This window comes from Zonotrichia leucophrys, chromosome 13, assembly GCF_028769735.1.
Source record: "Zonotrichia leucophrys gambelii isolate GWCS_2022_RI chromosome 13, RI_Zleu_2.0, whole genome shotgun sequence".
Lineage (NCBI taxonomy): Eukaryota > Metazoa > Chordata > Aves > Passeriformes > Passerellidae > Zonotrichia > Zonotrichia leucophrys.
The window spans coordinates 9,646,034-9,655,522 of NC_088183.1; the positions used below are offsets into that span (position 1 = coordinate 9,646,034).

At 49.7% G+C, this 9,489-nt stretch overlaps 1 protein-coding gene across 6 annotated transcripts in view; it reads right to left on the reverse strand.

Moving 5' to 3' along the window:
* The window catches only part of TCF7 (transcription factor 7), a 70,733-nt gene extending 61,593 nt beyond the window's left edge, over window positions 1–9,140 (reverse strand). For 2 of the 6 annotated variants that reach the window (XM_064725009.1, XM_064725008.1), the window contains exons 1-3: window positions 8,646–9,140; window positions 8,474–8,540; window positions 7,982–8,091 (exon numbers count right to left, since the gene is read on the reverse strand). In XM_064725009.1, the coding sequence (XP_064581079.1) occupies window positions 7,982–8,091; window positions 8,474–8,540; window positions 8,646–8,837 (369 nt within the window). In that variant the 5' untranslated portion in view covers window positions 8,838–9,140. The remainder of the gene's footprint in view (window positions 1–7,981; window positions 8,092–8,473; window positions 8,541–8,645) is intronic. The other 4 variants (XM_064725004.1, XM_064725005.1, XM_064725007.1 and 1 more) reach the window with 4 other exon arrangements.
* Between the last annotated feature and the right edge of the window lie 349 nt (window positions 9,141–9,489).

Below are 9,489 nucleotides of genomic sequence, written 5' to 3' on the forward strand. Positions count from 1 at the left end.
TTTATTGTTTTCTTTCACAAAATACTAATTTTGGGACCCCGTGAAACACAATGAAGCAGATTCCTCTCGTGGCAGCTGAGCTGTGTTTAGCACAGAGGTGGTGAACGGGAGAGGAGCAGTGGTTTAAAGCCACTCTGGTGACCTCCTGCCCAGCACCTCCAGCCAGCAGGATACTCTGGGTGGGGACAGCTGATTTTATCAGGTTCTGCTAACCCTTTTACTGACCAAGCGTCCTACTTTCTCTATGAAGCACTGCACAGAGGGGTGGTGGTGGAAGAGTTCTTCACTGGGAATGGTCATAAGCAGCATGTCCAGAGAAAGGCAATGGAGCAGATGAAGGGCCTGGAGCACAAACCTGATGAGGAACAGCTGAGGGACATGGGGGGGCTCAGCCTGGAGAAAAGGGTGCTCAGGGGGGAGCTCCTTGCTGTATAAAACTACCTGAAAGGAGGGTACAGCCAGCTGTGGAGGGGCTTCAGTCTTTCCTCCCAAGTAAGAGGCAACAGGACGAGGCAATGGCCTCAAGTTGCACCAGGGGGACGTTCAGATTGGAATGCAGGGAAAATTTCTTCACTGCAGAAGCTGAAAAGCCCTGGCATAGGCTGTTCTGGGAAGTTGTGGAGCCACTGTGCCTGAAGAGATTTAGAAGATGTGTAGATGTGGTACTTGGGGACATGCTTTAGTGGTAGCCTTGTCAGTGCTGGGTTAAAGACTGGACTCAATGATCTTAGAGGGTTTCTCCAGCACTAATGACTTTATGATCCTAAATTATAAAGATTCAAAGACAAAAACCAGTGACAGAGCAGTGCTAAGTTGCTCTGTAAGGAGGTGTAAAGGCAAGAGCTCCTTGTCCAAGATAACCCACCAAGAAAATCCTACTGTAACCAAGGCTTAGAGGCACATGGTGCTGCAAACCCTTTCTCTATGAAACAGGCAGTGGGTTTGTGAGCCACCAGCATGTGCTGAACTGGCAGTCTTATGGTGAGAACAAGACCTTGGATGATGTTCACAGAGGGCTTGGTCCAGACTTTGCAGGTTCTCTGGACATTCACCCTATGAAACACACACATTGCCTGGGGCCTGGACAGAGCTGTGCCCTCTCAGACAGACCACTGGACACGCCAGCAAACAGAACAGGCACCTGGTCTTTACTGATTCAGCTGGATTAAAACTGGAAACTAGGAAGTGAACAGCTCTGTATCCTGTATCCAACCCTCTGAGTCACCTGTTTGCCTACCAAACCTTTGTTTCATCCTCCAGACACAGAGACTAATGAGCAAGTATCTTGTTATAGCCTTTTTTTTTTTTATAGAGAGATTCAAAGTACAGCAATGAAAGAGCCTAGAGGGGGGAGTCACACATCCCTGCTTGGCACCAGCCTGGGGTTTGATCAGGCTGAGAAGCTTTCCCTGCTGCAGTGGCTCTGCAAAGAGTTCAGGAAGCAACTTGTACCTACTCTCCTACTGCTGTGCCCTCCACCCACCCCTGGTAAATGATGAGGTAAGAGCATGTGTACATCAGGCTGGCAGAGATGCTGACATAAGCCCTCTCCTGGCTCCCTGAGCAGTGACGTGGAATGGCAAAGGCATGGAAAACCAAGGACCCTGAGCAACCTGGAACAGTGGCTGGTATCCCTGCCCATGGCGGGGGCTTGGAATGTGATCATCCCTAAAGTCCATTCCAACTCAAACCATTTCATGTTTGTATGAAATGAGTGGCAAACAGGAAAGGCAGCTGCAGCAGCTGTGGCCAAAGCATCAGAGGGGTGGGATAAAGAGAAGCTTCCACAGTGGCCATGCCTTCAAAAAGAGTTTTGGCACCTAGTCTCAGTTCAAATCAATGGAACAGACAGGGGAAGACAATCCTTGAGGATTTGTTGAGGAAATTGTGGCTTACACATGGTGCAGGAGATTTCAGTAAGTGAAGAGCAGCACGTGTCTGACTATGGCTCACCCAAACCCTCTCTGCCCAGCACAGCCTCCCTGAGAGAGGAACGATGTTCACAAGTGCTCAGGTCCTTCCTCACCTGCTCTGTGGTGAACTGGCAAGGGGGCTCAAAGGCCAAGCCATAGGAAACAAAGACTAAATTTGGTCTTGATGAATCATGGCCAAAAGGCAGATAAAGAACTGCAGATGTGAAGTTAATGGCACGCTGTAAATGCTTCCTCAGGAGTGTTGATGTTTCTCAGCAGGAGGCTCTGCTCTGCCCGTAGCCACCACACCATGTACACACAGACACAGACACAGTCCACACCAGATTGCCATCTTAGGTGTGCAGCTCACACCAGCCCATATCCCAAAATCCTGCTTCCCTTGCAGATCAGCTGCAGATAGGGAGGGTTCAGCCTGTGATTAGGATCTGGCCCTGTGCAGAAGATCTCTGACAATGGGCAGGGGAGTCACCCCTCGAGCCAGCAAGGGCTGTTTAGTCACAGGAACACACGCTGTGCTACTGGCCTGGGGACCTGGCAGAGCCAATGCCAGCACACCCCACTGCATGGATCAGCCAGGGTTTTACCCCAGTGCAGGAATTTAATGGTGCCAATGGAGTCATGGCATGAGAGGGACCACAAGCTGTGAGGCAACACATGGGTGAGCACATTGCAGAGCTCCTCCTGCTCCCCCTTCTCCCAGTTACAGCTTTGGGTACCAGACCAGCTCTGCACTTTTCATCTCGGACATGCCATGTGCCACTCAAACCCAAATCACTTTGTTCTTCACAGCTAAAATTTCAAAACCACTAATCATTAACATGGATGAGCTTCGGGAACTTGAGTTGATGTTAAGTTTTTGCTTTTCTCCTCAGATTCTCAACCAGGCAAGCCCATAAAATTTCACACACAGCAATGGTTAGAAATTTGCAGGAATTTACCATACATATCTCATAGCAACTCCCTGCCAACAAAGCATCCCATGCCTGGGAAGTCAGTTCCAGGGTAGCCTGTGAAGGAATCCCAGTGGGAGACCAGATATTGTTGAACTGTCTGGATCACGTGCACACTTATTCACATGCACAGATTTACATAAAACTTGCTTTTGTTTCCCTGTGACATTTTGCTTTCTCTTTTTTTCATTCCAAACAATTTTAAAAATAAGGTTTATTAGACCACACACATCCAGTGCTGTATCATGTCGCTGCTTCTTAAGCAGAACTCTCTAATTTATTTCAAAGGGAAGTTCTGCTTCAAAATTGAGGGTGTGATATGAACTCAGAAATTAACACAAGAATTTTCCTTGGGGGAAACCAAGACTGAATCAGACATGCAATAAATGACCTCGTAAGCCCTGTGCCTTGGTACATCCACGTATCCAAAACTGTGCTTTAACACAAAACATTATTTTCAATATTGTCTTATTTCAAGCTAGGTAGAAGAGCTGAAAGAAGTGGATTTGCTTTGGTCAGGAGGGAACAAATCATTCATCTGTCTGTCTGCCAGGAGGTCCATCAGCAGCACTGCACTCCTAACTCTGTGTGCCGGGAATGTAACAATTCCCGGGGACAGGGAACCCTCCTGGAGAGGTGTGAGCCCTGCTGCCAGGGAGCCTGGCTGGGATGCTGCTCTCCTAGAGCAGCAGGCACTGCTGGGAACACACAGAGCTCCTGTTGGCTCCCAGCTGCCTGCCTCCCTCCCTCCACACACCACATCTGGAGGGGGATGCAGCCGCCCTCTCCCAGCGACAAACCCCCATCGCACGGAGACTCCGGGGAGCTTTCCCACTGGTTTCATCAAGATCAGAACCCAACACAGGAAAAAGCAACACTAAACTATTGCCCTGACAGTGCAAGTCAGGACAGAGAGGCAGAGGAACAGCTGAGCTGCAGATTTCCTTCCGCCAGCTGCTGTGGGGGCCACAGTGTCCCCCTGCAGAGGGATGGAGCAGCCCTGGGGAGGGGATGCAGCAGAAGCAGCCGTGTCCTGAGCCTCAGCTGCTGCTGCTCAGCTTCTGTCCAGTGAAGAGCAGCCCCAGACTGCAGCTCCATGCTTTTCTGACCTCGTGTTAGACATTTGGGCCCTGTGGCCCCAGGCCAGCAGTAACTGCACTTTGATCTTGCCCTGCCCAAGGGGACATTTCATACCCTCTGAACAAGCCCAAGGAGCCCAGCAGACCACAGGGACCAGGCTCTGAAAAGCCACATTATTGTGAGCTCTGCTGTCTTATTTGGGGACTTCAGCTGTGCAGGGCTTGAGGAGGTACCCCCACTCTTCTACTCCCTTGTAAGCTCTGGTTTGACAACTTAGTAATTAAGAAAATGAGGTAGTGTCTGTTTTCCAAAGAAAAATATGCTCTTGACCTTCTGTTTCTCACACAGACAGAAAGTCCAGTGCCTCAGCTTTACATACAGAATATATTCATCCTGCCTTTACACTCCTCACACACTCACCACACACATCTGAAGTACACAGAAAATGTGAGGAGCTCCCCTGAAATCTCTCCCATCAATGGGAGCAGGGAGACCTCGTGCCCTATATACAGGGCAGCATGGCTCATTCCCCTATTTTATAAACCTATTTACGAAAAGAACTTAAAGGAACTTACAAGAGCTCCTTTTACCATTTAACTACCACATAGTACAAGATATAACAATGTTCAGAAAACCCCCTCAGGTCTAAACTCAATTATACAACTGTAGCAAGAAAAATATTTTAATCTGATCAAAGTGTTAACATGTTTGACCATGTCTGACCTCTAATGTTTGTAACCACCTAAAAGGCTGCTGTTCTTACTAAGGATGTACCTTAATTTGATTTAAAGTCATTTGTACTATTTAAAAAAGGATATAGTTTTATGATTTTATATTTAATTTAGAAAAACAGTTCCTCAGCTTGTTCATATTCTTTGGAAGTTTTTTGTAGATTTTTTAACCCGTAAGTATTCTATATTTCACTCTGGAAAAGCAGGACCTTGCACAAGATGGGATGAAGTGGAGCCTTGAACGACCACACACACAACACCTGAGAGCCAGGTGAGAGATGGCTCTCCTGGGGCCTTGCAGAGGATTTCAGATGCACACACAGGCTGTGCCAAGATGCTCTTAAACACCCTGGACTGTGTGTGCCCTCCCCAGCCCGGCAGCTCCCCGAACAAGGGACCCTGCGCTCAGCCCTCTGCCTTGTCCTCAGCTCCAAAGCACCTTCACCCTGCCCACGCCCCCAGCAACAGCTCCACTGCCGGTCCAGGAAAGCTGTGCCTGCCCAAACCAGCAGCTCTCCAGCTGAATCATCCCACACTGGCATGTGCCACCTTCAGCTCAGGAGGGCCACCCTGCTGCGGGCAGCTCCTGCCACCCCTGTGCTGCTGGCCCTCCATCAGCCGAGCTGAGGGCAGCTCCCCAGCATCTTCAGAGCATGTCAATAACGTGGCTGAGTGTGTTTTGGTAAAAAGAGGCAATTTTGGCTGGGAGATGTGGGGACCTGGGCAGGATGCTCGGGTGAGCAGCGTAACAGTTAGTGGCAACAAACACCTAGAGGGAAACAAAGCAAAAGTGGTGCTGCTGACAAAATCAGAGAGAAAACAGGAGAGAGGAGAGCAGCACCCCGCTAGTGCTGGTAGCAACACACCCAGCCAGGCAGGCGCTGGAGCCAGTCCAGAGCCACTCACAGCTCCCCCACAGGGCTCGTGGGGAGCCCACCGAGAAAAATGTGGTTTTACAGAGCGTTGCAGGGCAGGGGTTCAGCCCAGCCTCAGAGCCAGCTGCTCTGTATATTTCAGGGAGTTAGACTCTGTTTTCAATCAGGTAAATTACTGTTTTCAGTGTAAAGCCCTGACAGTTTGCCAAAGTACTCCTGGTTTAATTTTTTAATTGATTTTTTTTTTAAGATTCTAAAATTAATCCTACTTGCAAACAACTGTTTCCAGGAAGCCTCATTAACCAAAATACAATCTCCACTATCAAGTGCATGCATGATTGTGATACCTAATCCTATTCACTCATACAACCCTCCTCCCTGACTCGTGCTAAAGTGTTAATTAAACACACTTTTATGGATGGTTAAGTATCTGCAATCTTCGGTCACAGATCTGACCTCCTCGATTATTGGAAGCAGCCACCAGATTATAGCCCACACTTTATATAATGTACACAGCAGCAATAAATCTATATGAGAGCAATCCATAATTTACCATGATAATCTTTGCCCAGTCAATAGAAATGTAAGACAAAATTGCCCAGAGTAATATATTGAAATAGTTATTGAAGTAAGTTGAAAAAACGCAAGACCAGCCTTCTTCATGAAGAAGAAATCTTCCCATCTGCCAGGTTCTTAACTGAAAACATCAAATCAGCTCTTCATAAACCATGGCAGGATCCAAACTGGCCTAAAGGAAGGTGTTTGAGGCACTGGATGATTTTGATGGCCCTCAAGGGGATGGGATCATTCCTTCTCTGCTACTTGTATCTTCTCCCCTTCCAGTTCATTTGCTCCTGTCGGCGGCTCTGACAGCAACCGCTCGGATTTTATTCTGTTATCAAGGGAAAAGGTGATTCCTAAACCACAAGCTACTCTATAGCCTAGCTGCTGATAAATAGGCTATTGCACTTTGCTACCCATCTAGGAAGAGTTTAAGATTAAAAGAAATATCCCACCATAGCAAAAAGATGCTGGACTGATGGAACTCTGGACTTACCCAAATTCTATCTCAGAGAGCAAATTAAGTGTGTTTACATAAGACAAATTTAAAAACATTTAAAGTTTATCAGGAAGAGAAGAGCTTAATATTTTGGGGAATGAGGGGGACACCTGGTACCTGGATAAAGTGGGAAGCACCAGAAGAAATGCTTATTTGGGTTACAACAACATAAGCGTGCCCTGCCCTGCAAACACATCTTTTCTTGCTGTAAACTGAAGGAAGACTTAAAAATTTAGGGATAGATCCTTGAGCTGTGCAAAATTCAGCAAAGTTCCAGCAGTCTGCAGCCAGGAAAAGTGAATCTCCTAGGAAAAGCTGTGTGGGGTCCAGGCAGGCTCATGCAGGGACCTGTCTCCTGCTACCCAGGCCAGCTGGGTCAGGCGTGAGGGTACGGCACCAATTTCCACAAATAATTCTAAGTTTGATACTCCACAATCCATCCATTTTCCACAACACCAGTTTGACATCTTACCCCTCTTGTGAGCAAATGACCAGAATTAAGGACATGTTTACATACTCTTTTAAACTTTATCCCTTTAAAGGTTAAAACCTCAAACTGAAATAAACCAGATTACGTTCTGTCCTCACTTTCTGACGGCTAATGGGGAACAATGTCTGAAAGAAACACAGCAGTGCTGGCTCCCAGGAGTGACACCAGCACTGACTGTCAGCTGCAATGTCAGGACATTATTTTCTCAAGTTCTGATCGAGATGGTGGCAGAAAAAGACAGCCTTTGTAAAGAAGACTTTAGTTTAATCATTCAGATGGCAGAACTTAGAAACATGAGAACATACAGAATTACTAAAGCTGATTTAAACTGAGAAGGAAAAACTTTCCAGGAGAAAGATGGGAATAGTCCTCCAGCAGCACAAAGCCTTTTCCTGCAAACCTCTATTGCCATTTTAGAAGCACAAGATCCATTTTCTGGGCCATCATCCACAACAGAGCCCTAACACACAAGCTCACTGCGGGACATATCCCTGAACACAACCACAAAGACCAGGAGCTGCTCCCTCCAAAGCCCACGACCCAGAAAAAGGAATGGACACTCTTCCATGAGATATTAGGAGTTGACTGCTGGAAGAGTAAAGCCAAATCTAGAGGATGAGGAGACTGGAAAAGCAGCTCCTCCAGCAAACTCAGAGCGAAGCAGGCGCTTCCTGCCGAGCATCTCTCCCCATTCCCACTGCTTTTCCTTTTGGCCTGGACAGAACAGTGTCCAGCCAGTTCAGAAACTGGGCTCCAATCTGTCAGGCAAAAAGCATGTGTAGGCGCCTGCACAATACCTGCAACATACTTCAGCAGTGAAAGAGGCCACAAGACTTCTCCATACAGAGAGGAGGAACTCACCAGAGGTGACATAGATCCATTGGGCAGATACGGATCTGAGAGCATCAGGAAAGGGTAACCAGAATAGGCAGATCCTTTATACATCCCTGGGTCCTGATGTTTCATACCTGCTGAAATCAACGTTCCCTGTTAAAATTTGTCTTATGACAGGTGACTCCTCCACCTGTCAGGGGTCCCCAAGGAGGTTACAGCATGTTGTGGGCATCTTTTTGTCCTATATTCCTGAGAGAAGGTGATGGGGAGTGCCAGGGTTCCCCATGGATGCAGACTCCCACAGTGGGGACACTGGGGAGCCTCAGTGCTGTCAGGAGTACCTTTCCCCCTGGGGGCTGGGCTGACCAGGCTAGCATCCCTCACTCCCAGGGGTGTCAGGGCGATGGGCTGAGGAACCGGGGACCAAGCACCAAACGGGGCACACTGGGGAAAACCAGCAGGAACCGGGAATGGGGAGAGGGGGACACAGAGAAACACGCGGAGGTTGCCGTGACTAACCATCATCCATGTGGTCCGGGAGCTTCTCCTGGTACACCCTCTGCGGATCCTGCACTCGCCGGAGGGCCTGCACGGGGAGGAGAGAGAGGGGGCAGCGCGGGGGCGTGGGGCGGGGGCCGCGCGGGGCGGGGGGCGCGGGGCCGCCGTGCGGGGCCGCTCCGGCCCGGCTCACCTCGGCATCGGCCGCGGCCGGGCTGCCGCTGCCTTCCGACTCGTTCACCAGCGAGGACTTGAGGTCGGCCAGGTCGCGCTCGGTGAAGGCGTTCTCGGGGATCTTCTCCTCCTGCTCGCCCTCGTCCTTGAAGGCCAGCATCTCGTCCGTGGCGCCCAGGTCGTCCCCGCCGCCGCTGCCCAGCTGCGGCATTTTCCTCCCGCCGCTCCCTCCCCGCCGCGCAGCAACTTTCCCGGCGAGTATTGTTCTCCCGGATCAAGCCCTTCGCAATTAGTATTTTTTTTTTCTCTCCCTCAATTATTTTTTTTCCTCCTCTTAAAAAAAAAATTAAAAATAAAAACTAGCTCCCTCTTCAATTTTTCTCTTTAAAGTTTTCTCCTCCTTTCCTTTAACTTTTAAAGTTTTTTTTCCCCTTTAATTTTGGTCCCCCTTTCCAAATTCCCTTTAAACCTCTCCTTAAAAAAACAAAACAAAACAAAACTAGAATTGCTTTTCCCTCGTCACTCTTTTCTTTCCTCCCCCCTGTTCCCTCCCCGCTCGGGCGGCCCGCGGGGGGCTCGGCAGGCTGCGGGCGGGCAGGCGTCGCGGGATGCCGGGCTCCACGGGCCCCCCCGAGCCGCCGCCGCCCCCCCGCCCTCCGAGCCCCGGCAAGTTTGGCTGGAGCAGCGGGCGCCGGCGGCTGGCGGAGCACGGAGCGCCCGGTCCGACTGCGAGCGCGGCGGCGCGGCGGGCGAGCGCTGCGACATCAAAGCGGCCGCCGGGTGATTGGCAGCGCTGGGCGGGGCCGGGGGCGGGCGCACACAGGGACACACGGACACACAGACACACAGACACACAGAGAGAG